This window comes from Panthera pardus, unplaced genomic scaffold (assembly GCF_024362965.1).
Source record: "Panthera pardus isolate Hobbes unplaced genomic scaffold, ASM2436296v1 HiC_scaffold_11, whole genome shotgun sequence".
Lineage (NCBI taxonomy): Eukaryota > Metazoa > Chordata > Mammalia > Carnivora > Felidae > Panthera > Panthera pardus.
This window is the reverse complement of record NW_026526666.1, coordinates 55,755,339-55,773,205: the sequence shown is the minus strand read 5'-3', so window position 1 is coordinate 55,773,205 and position 17,867 is coordinate 55,755,339. Positions and strand designations below refer to the sequence as shown.

General features: G+C 38.8%; 1 protein-coding gene across 2 annotated transcripts; it reads left to right on the top strand.

The window, feature by feature from the left end:
• Window positions 1-4,078: 4,078 nt before the first annotated feature.
• USP1 (ubiquitin specific peptidase 1) lies at window positions 4,079-16,146 on the top strand. 2 transcript variants are annotated; one of them, XM_019449063.2, is made up of 9 exons: window positions 4,079-4,193; window positions 6,415-6,653; window positions 8,361-8,481; window positions 9,234-9,338; window positions 9,883-10,043; window positions 11,210-11,574; window positions 12,591-12,761; window positions 13,435-13,636; window positions 14,648-16,146. In XM_019449063.2, exons 2-9 carry the CDS (start codon window positions 6,484-6,486, stop codon window positions 15,378-15,380), a joined length of 2,028 nt encoding a protein of 675 aa, XP_019304608.1. In that variant the 5' UTR covers window positions 4,079-4,193; window positions 6,415-6,483; the 3' UTR covers window positions 15,381-16,146. The 2 variants fall into 2 exon arrangements, with proteins under 2 accessions (XP_019304608.1, XP_019304607.1); XM_019449062.2 differs by having other exon boundaries at window positions 11,210-11,901.
• Window positions 16,147-17,867: the final 1,721 nt, after the last annotated feature.

Genomic DNA, 17,867 nt, shown 5'->3' with positions numbered 1-17,867 from the left:
TTATATTGCCAGATACACCAAGCCTGCTATGCATCCATGGGCTTTCGCTCTTGCTATTGACAAGCACAGTTATGGAGGTTTTGGTATTTCTGGAGCAGCATTAGCAGAGGTGTCAATATCTAGCCACTAGTACTGTGGGCTCTAACATTCAGGACTGAACACATGTATTGTGCAAGAGTAGATCACAGTGTGTGTAGTGTGGTTCTGGAGTTGGCAACACGGGCAGCCTTCTGATGGTCGTGGTTCCTAGGTATTGCAGGAGCAATGCAGTTCAGGAGTTTTCATTTCCTGATCATAAAAGAGTCATCTTTCCCTTGGTGGCCAGTTCTGTGAAGACTTTGGGACTCATTCCTGAAAATTAATCTGAGTCTATTTAATCAACACTCCCAAGTATTTAATGCTCTTTTTGCTTATACCAGGGGAGTGGATTCTATTCTCTTCAACTGAATCTTGACTCATATTATGTAGCATAGAGGAAGAATGGTGGCTGCAGACAATAGGATCTCAGTTAAGATAAGAGAAGGGGTGGCTGGGTGGCTCAGTTGGTTGAGTGTCCGACTTTGGCTCTGGTCATGATCTTGCAGTTCGTGGGTTTGAGCCCCACGTCGGGCTCTGTGCTGACAGCTCAGAGCCTGGAGCCTGCTTCAGATTCTGTGTCTCCCTCTCTCTCTGCTCCTCCCCTGCTCCCACATGCTCTCTCTTTCAAAATTGAACAAACGTTAAAAAAAATTAAAAAAGAGAACTAGAATTAGGAAAATTATAATAGGAAACTAGAATTGGTTACCTATCCTGGTAGAGTTTGAAAGTAGCAATGATTCTGCTAGTACTAGAGAATGAAATTGTCTAGTCCATGATACACAATGGCAAACTAAGGGACTGACCTATAATTATATTTCTAGTTCTGTCCTTGTCTATTTTGGGTTATACTGGCTTCAAAATGAGTTGGGCTGCTTTCTTTTCTGCTCTCAAATAGGAATTATTAATCCCTTGAAAGTAGCTCAAACCCTAACTTTGAGCTTATTTTACCCAGTGATAGCAGCATTAATTTCTCTTTAGGCAGTGACTTTGAACTTTATGTTCAGTATGAACATGTCATACTGTTCTTTGTATAAATTCAGTGATTAGGACCTTTAATGTCTCACTTTTTTTTTTTTTTTTTTGAGATAGAGTCAGTGAGAGAGAGAGAGAGAGAGAGAGAGAGAGAAGAGAGGAGAGAAGCCCAAGCTATCAGCACAGAGCCCAATGAGGGCTTGATTTCACCAACCATGAGATCATTACCTGAGCTGAAACCAAGAGTTGGAGGCTTAACCTACTGAGCCACGCAGGCGCCCCTAAAGTCTCACTCTTAAAATGAGTATTTGTTATGGGTGTTGATTTTAAGATGGGTAAATTAAGAGGCAGTTACTTGGATTTAGGATTCTTGGCTGGGCAAGGGAAATGGTCATCAATGCTCTGCAGAGTTTTAGGATAAAGATTTCCACTCTAGGTGATTTCTTCCAGTCTTGTGATTTTAAATACCATTTGGTGACTCCTAAATTTATATCACTTGATCTAAATTCTCCAACCTTGCTGTTGGCTCAACTTCTATTTAAAATAGGCATCTGAGTTTTAGTGTGTGAGAACAATGTCACCTCACAACAAACCCACTGCTACCTAATGTTCCCCATTTTAGCAAGGGCCAACCACTATCCAGTTGCTTTGGGGAAAAAATAATCCTGGTCACTTTTGTCTCTTTTTTGTTACAATCTATCAAGGGATCCTGTTCACTCTACTTCAAAATATATTCTGAACTGGGGAGCCTGGGTGGCTCAATCAATTGGGCATCTGACCGTTGCTTTTGGCTCAGGTCATGATCTTGTGGTTCCTGGGATGGAGTCCTGCATCCAGCTCTGTGCTGGTGGCACAGGGCCTGCTTGGGATTCTCTCTCTCTCCCTCTCCCCCTGCTGAATCTCTCTCAGGATAAAAAAACAAAACCCCAAATACATCCAGAATCCTACCAGTTCTTAACATTTCTACTGCCACCTTATTGCAAGCCAAATAATTTATTTCCTGGAAGTCTGAAATAGCCTCCTAGCTAACTTTCCTGCTTGCATGTTTGAAGGTCAACAATCTATCCACCATAAGCAGCCACTTTACAAATTATGCCACTGCCCAGTTCAAAACCATCCAATGAATTCCATCTCCTTACCCTGCTTAATCAGAGCCCTGCAGATGTCACTACTCTCATTTCCCACAGTCATCACATCTAGGCTCATTTTGCTCTAAATACCCTAGCCTACTTGCTTCTTTCCAGTATATGCATATGAAGCTTGGACTTTTAAAAACTTGTTCTCTGCCTGAACCATTCTTCCCTGAGATTCCTCCAAGGCTCACTCCACTTTCATTCAGCTCAAATGTCAACTCAAAGAGGTCTTTCCAGACTCGTATCTAAAACTGTCCACTCTCTATCTCCTTTCTCTACCACTCATTATGTCCTATCATTTTAACTTCTGCCCCTCTCTAGAATGTAAAGCTCCTTTCGAGCAGGGAATGCATTTCATTCACGCCGTGTCCGTAGCGCCTTGAAAAATGCCTTGCAACTTGGTAGGCACCTAAAAACCAGCTTGATTAAATGCATTTGAACTGAACTTATCCTGCTTAACTTGCTTTGCGAGGTCACCTCACTAAGGTAAGCATACTAACAAAAGGAAGCAAAAATCAGGTAAGGCCTGGCTCGCCGCATTTGAGCCCCAAGTAAGGGCTCGCGCAGAAACACTTTCCAGCACCCGCAGCCGGAGCTGGGCCTTAAAGTGCTCTTTTCGTTTCCTTGTCTGGCCGGGAAGGGAAAGGAGTCAACGGGAGAAAATGAGGCGTGGAAGGGCTGAGGAAGGAGCCTCAGCGCTACCGTATACGGTTGAGAATACGCTGTTATCCACGACAGCGCTGGTTTCTATTGGATGGTCCCGGGGCTGGGGCTGCGATTCCGATCAGAAAGCCCAGGCACCGAGCACCAAGCACACCAGTCAGCCATTTTCCGAAACTAGTCTCCCTAGTAACCCCGCCCAAATGTGTACGCAAGAAAGGGGGGCGGGACTTATTGTGAGGGCCTCACTCCGGAAACCGCACCCGCGGAGGCGTCCCACCGTCAAGGATTCACAAAACGCGGAGCGAGATTTAACAGTCGGCAGCGAAAGCGCGCACTCGAACGCCAATGAGAGCGGAAGGAGTGGACCGCTCCTGAAGGGTACTCTGCATATCCAGCAATGATTGGTGGAGTCCTCCTGTCTTCTTTTTGGTATTGGCTGGACTTCCTCCGCCCACCCACTTGCTTTTGTCTAGGTACTTCTGATTGGCTCCTTCAGCGTGGTGGTGGGAGACAAGGTTTGGGGGATTGCTCATCGCAGATTGGTGGATTTGAGCACCTAGCGTCGTCTTCCCGAGGAAGGAGTCCGTCCCATCTTCTCTCTGTCCCGTCTCCCGACCCGTACGCCTTTCCTCAACTCGCGCGCACGAATGGTTAAAAAAAAAAAAAAAAAAAAAAAAAAGGGTGTGAGGCTCGAGCCCGCCAGCCAGGCCTCCAGCACCTAGCGCGCGCCCTCAGCGAGGACCCGCGCGAGCTGCCCCTGACGCTGCCTGCGCTGTTTGAAACTGCAGAACCCGTTAGGATCTTGGGAAAACTACCGTTCCAGCTGGTTCCGGACCCCGTGCGTGGCAGGGGGGCGAGTGGCGGTCGCGAGGCGGCTCTTGCCTTTCGCGTCCCTGCAGCGTGGAGACTAGAACTGGCACTTTCGAAGGACGCCACCTCCAATCGCAGTGCTGGCGCGGGCGGAGGCTAAAACACGGGGGTCCTGAGACTGAGGAAAACGCGCCAAGTTCCCCTCGGTGGTGGAGTGGGAAAGACCCTAGCGGTTCAGGCGCTTGGCGAGCGGGACTACTTCTGGCGCGCCTCGCCATCCCGGGGCGGGGGAGGGCGGGGGCGGGCGCCGCTCCGGGGATGTAGTTGGTGCCGGCGCAGGGCAGGACCGAGCGGCAGCCCGGGTTCCCGCTCTTGAGAGCGAATGGTCACTCCCCTGCGGGGAGGGCAATCCGGGCAGCTTTTCCTTGGGTCGGGGCCCCCGCGGGCTCGGGGCAGGGGCTCACCTGTCGCACCCACATACATCCCGGCTGGACTCGGGGCGTCACCGCCGCGGACCGTGCTTTGGGCCATGACCAGGTAAGGAGGGCCTGGGGAGGAGAGGCCGGTGCCTGGGCGCCGAGACAAGTTCGGCCGGCCCCCAAGGGGGTCGCCCTAGGACCCCGGCGTCGGTTCCGCGGGGGGGTGTGGAGGGGGAGACGCCGGGACCGCTTCGCTGCTGCGCCCTTGCGGAGCTGCCAGTCGAGCCCTCTGGGCACCGGTGGCAGGGAGGGGCGCCCCTCCTGCCGCCGCGGGGATACGGGGAGGCAGGTGCGGGCTGGGCGTCAATAGGCCGATTCCGCGGGCGAGGGGCCCGGAGCTGCGGTGCGGGCCGGAGTCGCCACCGGCCAGCCTCCCGCAGGACCCAGGGCTGTGTCTGACCGGCACGGACGGCAGCACAGCCTCGCCTTTTCACTTTTCGTTCCTAGAGGTGCGGCGTAGGGAGAGCATGTTTTCACTCACGTTGTCCGGTGTCGGGAATTGCTAAATTTTATCGCGCACTGTAACTTAATTTTTCCAGAAGTATTTAGAAAGCCACGTGTTTTTAAGCCTTTGTCGAGGATGTTATCCTTGTTTTACGTTTTTCGTGAAAAACTGGCATTGAGTGCTGTCGTCTTATAAAGGGAAGAACTTGAAACTAGTGGGACTGAATGTTCGTATTGTCATTTGTTCAAGAGTATCTAATGTTCGCTTTATTGTGTTTTCTGTGACATTTGATTTAGACTTCTAGGAGAAACGTTTTAGTTTTTCCAGTAATAAAGCCAGGAGTGAGAAATGGTGTAAGATACGGCATCTGGTAAAAATGTGGTATTTTCAGCAACGTTAAATGGTTAGTGATTTGAGGGAGCCAGGAGGGTTTAATTGCTTAGGATCTATCCGTTATTTCAACTGCTTGGTCGTTTTTTCTTCTACTTATTTAAGTCCGGTTACTACTCGGTGTCTTAGAGAATCCACTTTACATCATTTATAAGAATTGGCTCCCAGGAAAAATCTTTTACGAGAATCATTAATGCTTAGAGATCCCTGACAACTTCGCGTAGGCTGGTTTGTCGTTCGTGATAGCTTTCCATCAGTAGCAGTAAGTGGCTAGGAGGGTAAATTGAGTTAGGGAGGGGGATGGGGAAATTGGTCAACTTTGCAGTTACTCCTGAGTTGAGTCTCAAAAGTGTGGTTTCACAACCGAGTTCAATGTTGCGAATTCCCAGATCAGAGACAGTGGAGTGAAATGCTTGTTAGTAAAGATGGAGTTTGAATTTTGTTAGTTTCTCTGTTCATCCTATTACTGTGTCTGTATTGCAGTCATTGCTGAGGTTTTGTGCTCTAATACCCCAGATAATTCCCTCCCCCCTCCCCCCGATATCTTAAGAAAATAGGACGTGTGTATAAAATAAATACCACAAATACTGCTGGGGGGGTTTTCATCCAAAAGATTTAACAGTGAAAAAAGTTTTAAAAAGGTAAAATCTTTTTTTCTACTCAAGGGAGCATTTAACAAAATTTATAGTTTAAAAGAAGTTTTGGAAAATCAGTATATTGTGTCTAGTCAGTAACAGTTTGGTAGCACAAAGTGCAGCAGTTCTTTGCACCATTTTCTCAACTTTACATCTTTTATTACTTTTCACTCAAATTTTTAGGTATAATTGAAAACCAGATCTATGCCTTTGCTTGTATCCAAATTATATTTTTTTATTGGAGTACAGTTGACACACAATGTTACATTAGTTTCTGGTGTACAACATAGTGACTTGTGCAAGTTACATTTTATATAAGCTTTTTTAGAGACTATTTCATGTATTCATATTAATAACTAGAAAAGGCTTTGGAGGGAGGACTCCTTCACTTCCAGCACTCTTAATTTCCCATTCATCCCTTTCTTTTTTACCTCGTGCTTTAGAATTAGAGATGGTTGTTGCTCAATGTTTTCCGAATGAATAAATTAAAATAAAAATTAACTTCTTAGTCAATACTGCTTTACCGTAGGTCTACTCAAATGGGGGTATTTTGTGGTGTGACCCTTAATCTCGTAGGCTAATAAATAATAAAAGTTCAGTATCTGATATTTTTGTTTAAGAAAGCTAAGGACAAATGACAAGCTCCTTCGTTTAAGCAATAAACATTGAGTGCCTGTTATTGATCAAGCATTGGGTTTTCAAATGTGAAGATCTAATTGGTACCATTCCTTGGTAATTTTCAAAATTTAATGATCTTACTGCCTACAGCTGATAACTGAAAATAATGAAACCTTTTCTGTGATTAACAGATATGATTGGTGATTACAACATCCTTGTATAAGTTAATTCTTGTCAACTCCTTGGGATTTGAAGAGAAAATGCCTGGTGTCATACCTAGTGAAAGTAATGGGCTTTCAAAAGGTAGCCCATCCAAAAAAAATAGACTTTCCTTGAAGTTTTTTCAGAAAAAGGAAACTAAGAGAGCCTTGGATTTCACAGATTCTCAAGAAAATGAAGAAAAAGCTTCTGAATATAGAGGATCTGAAATGTATGTATCTTAAGTATATCTTGGTACTTTTAAAATTCCGTATCAGTGAAGAAGCAGTGAACTTTGATACCTCCATTCTGATCTGATAGTCTATGGAGGCAAAAACACACAGCAGTGAGACAAACCTAGCAGTGTATAGTAGAAACAGCAAAACTGTAAATAATCGTCCAAAAAAGGGGGGGGGGGCCTGGGTGGCTCAGTCGGTTAGGCATCTGACTTCAGCTCAGGTCATGATCTCACAGTGCATAGTGCACGAGTTCGAGCCCCGTGTGTCGGGCTCTGTGCTGACAGCTCAGAGCCTGGAGCCTGCTTTAGATTCTGTGTCTCCCTCTCTCTCTGCTCCTTCCCCATTCATGCTCTGTCTCTGTCTCTCAAAAATAAATGTTAAAAAAAAATTTAGAAACAGCAAAACTGGCTGGCTCAGCACAGGATCACATCCATAATGTTAACCCGTTAACATTGATGGTCAGCCAGTTAGATTGACTTGGAGAAATATTTGTTGGCTAAAATTATTTTTCAATTTAAACTTATTTGTAATGTAACACATTCTGTGTAAGGGTAAAGAAATAACGTGATTTGGGGTGTTTTTGTTTTTTTTTTGTTTTTTTTTTTTTGGTTCAGAAGACTTGACAACCTAGTGTATGAATTATCAAACCTATTGGCATGTAGTTGCCAATAAGATAAAAATAAATCTTTTGGTGCAAATCCTTTAGTGATTGAAATCTGAACAAAATGGAATGCTTACGTATAGTTGTAATTAGAGTCTATACTAGCTCGCTATTCAACAAATAGGTACACTGCTATATGACTAAAATGGGTTTGGTCCCATGTGTAATTTCCTAATATTTCCCAGTAATCAGTTTAGGAGATGTGAACCTTATGTTTACCAGCATTCATGCCTATAAACACTTTGAGGTGCCAGGGTAGTAGCTAGCTGCTATAAAATAAAAATTCTGTGAGGACCTACTATTTGTTAAAATAAGGTAAAAGAATAACTTGAACAATTCGTTTTAAAGTGAAGGACAACTGTGTAATTCTCTTTATCTACTCTTTCCTTTTACCAGAACCTGACCTCTTAGGTGGTGCATCCTCTCCTAGATATTGTCATAGCTTATTTCCAGGTTTCTGTTCAGAGTTAGACTACTTTTATTTTTTTTATTTTTTATTTATTTTATTTATTTATTTATTTTTGGGACAGAGAGAGACAGAGCATGAACGGGGGAGGGGCAGAGAGAGAGGGAGACACAGAATCGGAAACAGGCTCCAGGCTCCGAGCCATCAGCCCAGAGCCTGACGCGGGGCTCGAACTCACGGACCGCGAGATCATGACCTGGCTGAAGTCGGACGCTTAACCGACTGCGCCACCCAGGCGCCCCAGAGTTAGACTACTTTTAAAAATTATGTAGGTTTAACTAATCACAGTACCAGTCCCTCAATTTTCTACTCTCTAAAATGGGATTAATAGCTCAGGATGGAATTGAGGCTTGTTGTGTATAATGGTTTTAAAGTGTTTATAAAACTTTTATTCTGAGTATGTAGCAATTTTTGCACCTGTATAGATTTCTTAGAAAAGTGTCACCTGAATAAAATCCATATCTCAGTTCATACAATTTTTGGGAAAAGACTATATCTAAGGAAGTGTTCGTTCCACTTTGTTTCTTTAAGATACTATACTTCATAATACCTCTCTCTGCTTATATTTTATAGTGATCAAGTTGTTCCTGCAGCACAGTCCTCACCTATAAACTGTGAGAAGAGAGAAAACTTGTTACCATTTGTGGGACTGAATAATCTTGGCAATACTTGTTATCTTAATAGTATACTTCAGGTAAGTTGAGGATTTTGCTACATAATAAAGCTTTAGTAGGCAAAGCATGATGTAACATTTAATGTTTGAGAATTTCAGAGTGGAGTATTTTAATTGTCCATATGGTCTTTGACTGTAAATGAACTAGAATGGACTAAAGTAATGATTCTAAATTGCATGTTACCAGCTTCCTTTGGGGTAAGAGGAAGTAATATATTAAATAAAATTGGGCTAGCAAAATTGAATTGACATTGGTTAACTGGAAGATGACAAATCCTTGGTTTTTCTGCCTTATTCCTAGTACTATGGTGATGTGTATTTTAACCTTTGGAACTCTGTTTTATATTGTACTCTTAGAACCCTACATCCTAGCAATATGTGCCTGGGCTCACTGCTTTGCTGCCAGTGAGGGAAGACAGTGAGCTACTATGATGAAATATAAAACAATTTTTGACACAGTATTAATTTCAGAATTTTAACTAATGCACATTTAAAAATGCTCTACAGGGGTGCCTGGGTGGCTCAGTCGGTTGTCTGACTTTGGCTCAGGTCATGATCTTGCGGTTCTTGAGTTCAAGCCCCACGTCGGGGTCTGTGCTGACAGCTCAGATTCTATGTTTCCTTCTGTCCCTCCTTCCCTTTTCGCACGCTCTCTCTCAAATAAAAATTTTGAAAAAATTTTTAAAATGCTCTACAAAAAACATAGTACTTTAATGGTTTTAGTTACATTGTTGTTTGTTCAGTAAACACTCAGACAGTCTTACTTTTTATAGGTATTATATTTTTGTCCTGGTTTTAAATCTGGAGTGAAGCACTTATTTAACATTATTTCAAGGAAGAAAGAAGCCCTGAAAGATGAAGCCAATCAAAAAGATAAGGTAAAAAATAAAAGAACAGAAAATATATAAAAAGTAAAGTAATGGAAATTAACTTGCTTAGAAATTAAAAAGTAATAGAAACACAGGATTTGGGAGGAGGATAACAGACTAGTTCTCTGAAATGGAATTTCTTAGTATCCTGTGTTTTTAAGAAAGGCAATTTTTCCATTCTTGTAGGTTAGCTAACTAGGTTATCATCTTTTACAGTGTCTTCTCTTGCCCTCTAATTTATTGCTTACCAATAAACATTGTATATCACAGTCACAGTTTATCATGCCCTTGTATCTCCTGTTATTTATATATTGTGTTTTCAAATTCACTCACAACCTTTGATTTACACAGTCAGAAAACCATTATCTTCCCTGTAATTGAAAATAATCAAAAACTCAAAATTGTTTAAAGTTTGTATACCTCTATAGAATTAGTGTTAGAATGAAATTAAATTTAGCAAAGCTAGTATTGTCTAGTGAAACACAAGAAAAGGGGAAGGTACTTAATTTGTTCATAAATCAAAATAATGGTTTGTGTGTTTCTTTCTTGACAGGGAAATTGTAAAGAAGATTCTTTGGCAAGTTATGAACTCATATGCAGTTTACAGTCCTTGATCATTTCAGTTGAACAGCTTCAGGCTAGCTTTCTCTTAAATCCAGAGAAATACACTGATGAACTTGCTACTCAGCCAAGGCGACTGCTTAACACACTCAGGTATTGTGCCTATAATTTTAGGATTCCAACTTAGTAGCTTACTGCTTTCTTTGGGGGAGAGTGATATGGGAACAAATAGGGGGAGTGAAGGGCCAGGAAAATAGAAACTACAGATCCTATACTCACTGGTATCCCAGAGGCTCTGGAAATTAGAAATCTTTTTGTAAGTTTGGTACTAAATTCATTAGATGTGAATTGGTATGAGGCTATTAATAGTCTTTGTTCATTTTTATTTATAATGTGAATACTCACATTTTTAAATAGGAATAGTAATATGTTTAATTATGGGATACTGCCCCTTGGGTTAAAATAAATTTATTACATGCCATATGTATTTTTTTAATCTGAAAATTAGTGAATTCTCAGATTTGGTCCTAAGAGATTTCAGACTAGGAATTGTAGGTTTTTAGTCAAAATATATTATGCATAAGAACTATGAATACCAAATATTCCAGTTTTGTTGTATGTGTTTGCATAACTATTAGGTCACTGGATTAGATTTTTTTTGTATTGTCTTAAATGAAACATTATCCAATATATAAATAGCCTTACCTAATGTTACAGGGTAAATCTTAAAACTAAGTAACTTTTTAAAGAATAGACCTAGGTGAGGGGTGCCTGGCTTAGTTGGTAGAGCACGTGACTCTTGATCTCAGAGTTGTGAGTTCAAGCCCCACATTGGGTGTAGAGATTACTTAACAGTAAAAAAAAAATAGACCTAGGTGTAATTGTTATACGTTTGTTAATGGGCAATATAGCATGGTGGCCAACAGCAGGTTTGAATCCTGGCTTTGCATCTCTTTGACCTTGGGCAAGCTACCTTATCTGTAAAATCATGGTGATACAGTACTTACCTTATAGGGTTATTGTGAGAATTATGTTCTACATCTAATATAAAAAGCATCTTGAATAAACCCTGGTACATGGTAAACTATACAAATACTAGCTGTTACTAGTATTTGTGATAATGAATATGAGGTAAAATTTGTTTTTATTTTTAATCACAAGTTTAGGTAAGTAGTTTCAAATTAGTTGAATAAATGTTCTCAGGTTTTTAAAATAATTTGATACCCCTGTAAATGAATTAATTTCTCTATAGAAAGGATGTGTTTTTTATATTCTATCTTGAAAACTAGAATAGATGAAATGGAAATTTTTATTTATAGGGAACTCAACCCTATGTATGAAGGATATCTACAGCATGATGCACAGGAAGTATTACAGTGTATTTTGGGAAACATTCAAGAAACATGCCAACTCCTAAAAAAAGAAGAAGTAAAAAATGTGGTAGAATTATCTACTAAGGTAGAAGAAAAACCTCATCAGAAGGAGGAAATGAGTGGTATTAACACCACAGAGATGGACAGTATGAGGCATTCTGAAGACTATAAAGAAAAACTCACAAAAGGAAATGGGAAAAGAAAAAATGACATTGAATTTGGTAACATAAAGAAAAAAATTAAAGCCTCTAAGGAACACCAGTCACTGGAAGAGAACCAGAGACAAACCAGATCAAAAAGGAAAGCTACAGGTGATACATTAGAGATTCCTTCTAAAATAATCCCCAAGTATGTTTCTGAAAATGAAAGTTCAAGACCCTCACAAAAGAAATCAAGAGTTAAAATAAATTGGTTAAAGCCTGCAACTAAGCAACCCAGCATTCTTTCTAAATTCTGTAGTCTGGGGAAAATAACAACAAACCAGGGATCCAAAGGACAGTCGAAAGAAAATGAATATGATCTTGAAGAGGACTTGGGGAAGTGTGAAAATGAAAGCACAACTAATGGTTGTGAACTTGAATCTCCAGGGAATAATGTTAAGTCCGTTAATGTTAATGAAGTTAAGCCCATAAACAAAGGTCAGTATAATTTATTCTTAGACATTGATAGGTAGGATTAACAGCTGCAGAACTGCAGTGTTCTCTTAGATACATGAACAAGATAAATGTGGTTCAAGTTGTAAGAAAACTTTAACACTGTGAACTGTGTGGTGTTTTAACCACTGTGCTCAGATGTGTGTGTATAAATCTCACTAATCTTAAGGTAATGTTAATTTATGGTTTATAAATGAGGGGAATTCCATACATTTTAAGGAAAGAGAATTATTTTACCCCCTCTGTAGTACTAGACAATAAACTCATGAAAGAAATTGCATTTAATGAAATACAATTTTAGAGAACTAAGTAGTTCTACTGTAGTTGAACTGCGTAGCTACCTAATTGTGTCCAACTCTCAGAGAAAATGTGTAGTATTGATGTGGTTAATGGTTTTTACCAAAAGTGTCATACTTATTTTGGGGTTGTTTCTATAGGAGTTTCTTTGGGAAGGGACTTAAGGTGACAAAATTGTGACTTCCCTTTTTAGAGACCACAGTAATTCATCTTCAAAACGATCTTTACAGGGAATTTATGTATCATGAATAAGACACCTCTTAATGTTAATAAGAAAGTTTAGATCTAAAAGTCAGCTTTTTATTCATGATACACTTGAAACAATATTGGTTATTTGGGCTACGCTGAGCTGAAAATTTTTCCTATTTTTGTTTTAGGTGCAGAGCAAATTGGTTTTGAGCTAGTAGAGAAATTATTTCAAGGTCAGCTGGTATTAAGGACTCGTTGCTTAGAATGTGAAAGTTTAACAGAAAGAAGAGAAGATTTTCAGGACATCAGTGTGCCAGTACAAGAAGATGAGCTTTCCAAAGTAGAGGAGAGTTCTGAAAGTAAGCAAAATTGGAGTCTTGTATGGATGATAGAATAAGTAGTTTTCGTCAACAAAACACAGTCTAATAATAGCTTGTATAATTACTGGGAAAAAAAATAGTGTCTCTGGTATAATAAAATCTTTCTGCTCATATAGATTCACTTGTTAATAATTAACATTTAGAAGATTATGGTATCTTTATTTTGATGTGTAGAGTATGTTATAATGGGAAGTGAAATGCTTTATTAAGTTTTAGATATCTCAGTCTTAGAGCTACAGAGGATATTTTTGTTCACAATATTTGAGCCAGTGTTTTGTCTAGTATAAAAGGACAAGAAGTAGGGAAACGTTATGGGAGGTGATCATGAGACTGGCTTGTTCAGATATCGGAAGTTAGCCATTAAAGTGTAAACTAAAAAGTCTGTCTTAACATTGAATCAGAGACTAGGTTATCATCATTTTGCTGGCCCTGTCACCTAAATACTTTGTATTTGACCAGCCAAGTATAAGTATTTAAAAGATATGTGTCCTGTTGAGGATGATAAACTTAAGTTTCTGAAACTAAAATGTCTTTATTGTTTGGGAAGGATTAGTCAAATGAAATTGCATGCTAATTTTGAACATGGAACTTGTTTAATTTTTAAATGTCTGAGAGGTTTTTCATTTGTGAGTGAAAGGATTCTCTTATGTAGTTTCTCCAGAGCCAAAAACAGAAATGAAGACCCTGAGATGGGCAATTTCACAGTTTGCTTCAGTGGAGAGGATTGTAGGAGAAGATAAATATTTCTGTGAAAATTGCCATCATTATACTGAAGCCGAACGAAGTCTTTTGTTTGACAAAATGCCTGAAGTTATAACTATTCATTTGAAGTGCTTTGCTGCTAGTGGCTTGGAGTGAGTATTATAAATAAAAGCTATATGAAAAAAAATGAGCTGCTATAAGTTTTGTTCAAAATACTATAATAGTAACAAAATAGTGTAATAGCATAATATAAAGATAACCTTAGAAAAGTTTGTTATTAAGTTTACTTGTAAAAATGCATCAATATAAATCCTTTTGGTATGAATACATAGTCTAGGGTTCTTCCCATATCTTTTAATCTTCGTTCCTTACTAGATACAGTTTCAAGTTGAAGTGATTAAAGCAGGAAACAGATCTTGTATACATCAAGGTTTTTTGAGGGGTGAAAAAGGCAAAATTATATTTAAGGTAAGCCAAGAATCAAACTAGTCTTTGAAGAAAATTCAAGTATCTTTGTGACATGTATACATGTCATTGTAGATTTTATTCCGTCCCATATTAACGAATCATTTGAAGTTAGCACGGGAGCCTCCAGTAGCTCTCTACACACTTTATTATTACAGAAGAAGACATACAGTGTTTTCTTTCAGTGGATTTTTTCTTTGCTGTTTATTTTTATTCCCCAAATCTTGGTAGAGATGGCTGTCACATTAAAATTACTCTCTAAAGGATTTTGAAGTTAAATGGCATTTAAAACACTGGCTTTCTCATTGTACAAAATTAGGAAAGTTAAAGGGGCACCTTGGTGGCCCAGTCGGTTAAGTTATGCATCTGACTCTTGATTTTGGCTCAGGTCGTGAGCTCACAGTTTGTGAGTTTGAGCCCCATGTTGACAGGGACTCTGTCTCCCTCTCTCTCTGCCCCTCCCTCTGGTGCTATCTCATAAATAAACATTAACTTTTAAAAAATTAGGAAAGTAAATAAAAGGGAGCATGCCATATATTCTTCATAGAAACTGCTGAATATTAGCACTTACTTCAGTATTTCTTGTGTGCACTAAACATTAAGGATTCATTCAGACTTCTACTTGGTTTCACATTTGGATGTCAAACTGAATGTGTAAAGTGGAATTGCAGAAAACTTTTTCTTTTTTCCTTCCAAAGGTTTGATTGCTATGGTGGTGGACTTTCCAAGATCAACACTCCTTTACTGACACCTCTTAAACTGTCACTAGAAGAATGGAGCACAAAGCCAACCAACGACAGCTATGGGTTATTTGCAGTTGTGATGCACAGTGGCATTACCATCAGTAGTGGGCATTACACTGCTTCTGTTAAAGTCACTGACCTTAACAGTTTAGAACTAGATAAGGGAAATTTTGTGATTGACCAAATGTGTGAAATAGGTAAACCAGAACCATTGAATGAGGAGGAAGCAAGGGATGTGGTTGAAAATTATGATGAAGAAATGTCAATTAGAGTCAGTGGAAATACACAGCCAAGCAAAGTTCTGAACAAAAAAAATGTAGAAGCTATTGGACTTCTTGGAGGACAAAAGAGCAAAGCAGATTATGAGCTATACAACAAAGCATCTAATCCTGATAAAGTTGCCAATACAGCATTTGCTGAAAACAGAAATTCTGAGACTAACAGTACTAATGGGACTCATGAATTTGATACAAACAAGGAATCCAGTGACCAAGCAGGCCTTAACTTTAGTGGATTTGAGAACAAAATTTCATATGTAGTGCAAAGTTTAAAGGAGTATGAGGGAAAGTGGTTACTTTTTGATGATTCTGAAGTGAAAGTTACTGAAGAGAAGGACTTTCTGAATTCTCTTTCTCCTTCTACATCTCCTACATCTACTCCTTACTTGCTATTTTATAAGAAATTATAGAGTATTTTCCTTATGTATATATTAAACAGACCTGGACAAAAGCTGGTAAAGTTGATTACATCAAAGAGTCTAGCTTATCTTTTGAAGCTATTGGATATTATTGGTCTCTCTAAAGTTTTTATATAAATAGTGAAATTTGAATTACTGAAAACCATGTTAATTTTTAGAATTCATTTCCCATAGTAGAGACTAGTGATGCATTAGCTTCTGGGAACAAACTTGTATAGGTTCTTAATTGAATTATCCAAATGGAAGCATTTAAACACTTTTGAATTCACACCTATCTTTTGTGTTTGCTTTTTAAAATAAAGTGCTTGTATTTGTATCTCCATATTTTGGAGTAATTATCTATATGATGTTTATAGGTCCTGTGGGTTTCCAGCTAAGAAGAAGAATCTCATTTCAGTACCTTTAGTTTTTTAAGTCATGAAGCCAGATCTTTAATGGGCTGTATTTAGAGGCACAAAGTCTGGAGTATGTGTGTATTCACAGTAGTGTACATTTTGTGCCTTGAATCACTTTGAAAAGTGTCTCAGAAAACCTGGACAGCCAATCCCCCTTCTATCTTGAGAAGAATTTTATATGTATTTATGAAAATGATTCTGTATTCTAGTAAATCTTTTTGGGCATGGACTAATTTGTATCTCTTCATAGTCATATTCTGCACGATCTGTATATAGTATATCAAATTTAGAGGTGTGTGACCTTAAATTTAACTTTTTTTAAAAACTGGGAGGTCAATAAAATTTAAACTGCTTAACAACTACATGTACAACTGCTCATATTTGTTTTGCATATTTTTTGCTATAATATAGTGGCGTTCTCTTGAGAATATGTACGTATAATATATGTGTGTATATATACACACATACCTAGAAGAGAATAAACATGCATAATTACCTTTAATAATAGTTGGAGGTGAAGAGATTTTTCAAATAGGAGAAACTTAGTCCATCCAAGTTGTCATACTTAAAAGAGGTTTATAGTAAAAATTGTTGCATTCTTGGTTGCCCTTTAAAGTAGACATACTTTATGGAATCCGTAAGATGAGGCTTGAGGCGCACACAAAAATGTGGTTAAATTTTCATGTTAAATGTATATTGGCAAATGATCAGTTACCTTATGACTTGCTAAGACATTAAAAACCATTCTAAAAAATACACAAATACTATTAGAATAACACTTTGATACCCCCATTTCAAGTACCAATAAATTAGTCACAGTTAAATCATGTCTCAACATTCTTCCACAAGATGGTGTGTTACAAAAAGTCATGGTTCTCCCCTCACTCTACATTCAGAATCACAAATGGAACTTTTTAAAAGAAACACCCCTGAACACTACTCATAAGCTTCTGATAGAGTAGTTTCTAGGACAGAGCCTGGGCCTCTCACACTCCAGAGACAGTTAATGTTAAGAACTACTGGTACGAGTTCTTGATATGAGAACATTTTAAGAAAACTGAAGTATATGGAGGGTTGGGATGTGTTCAGTATCGTATCAGTGTTCTCGGAGGAAGTCTCTTCTTCAATCAGAAAATAGTGTTGCATGACAGTTAAATCATAGGAATTTTAGGGTTCTTGATACTGTCACTGAGATTCATGTTAAACACTTTAAACTCTTCCATAATATAACTTAATGAGAAATGACCTACAGGTTATTTAATATTCTTTCCCTTATGCATACCTTCCCCGTCCCTTGCCCTAAAGATGAGAGTATTTGTTACCTTAGTTTTAACGAATTTCCATTCTTGACTCCTGGGCTTTACTTATTGTGCATGTGGATCCTCTGTCCTCAAATGTATTTCTGAGGTTATGCCTTTCTGACTCCTTTAGTTCACAACCCTTTTGGTCCAACACTGTTGACTCACCTGAAAAATCTTTTTGTGATTCAGGCTTTGAATTGGTGTAGACAAGATGAATGTGACATAATATTGCCAGTTATAAAGGTAAACTGGAGGAAGGATGTCAACCATCTCCTATGCTCTCAGGAGAAGTAGACATTTTTTGAGATCTTGTTTCAACATCAACTAAAGAATAAAGGCACTGTATTTGATCAGTTTTTAAGTGATTCATGTCAATGGTCTATGGATCAAAGGGATAGATTTAAAATGTCTTTCTGTAAGATATATAACGACACAAAGAAAAACACATCGTTCAAAACACTCCTCAGAAAATCGTTAATCGGTAGTTTCTTGGATAAACCTGGCAAGTAATTGAAAATAAATATTCTCCAAAAAAATTTTTGCCTAGTTTTTCATGTCCTATATTTTAAATTAGTTCTTAATTTAACTAAAACTAATTTTACTTTTTACATATACTTCGTAAAATCTATACAAGTGTTAAAAAATATAACTTCTCATTCCTCTGGTAGATTAAAATCAAACACTAGCTCTCTGTCATTTTTATGGTGATCTAAGACAGCTTTAAAGCAGATTTCTGACTTACCAGTATAGCTCACTAGACTTATGAAAAGACCAGCTTGTTT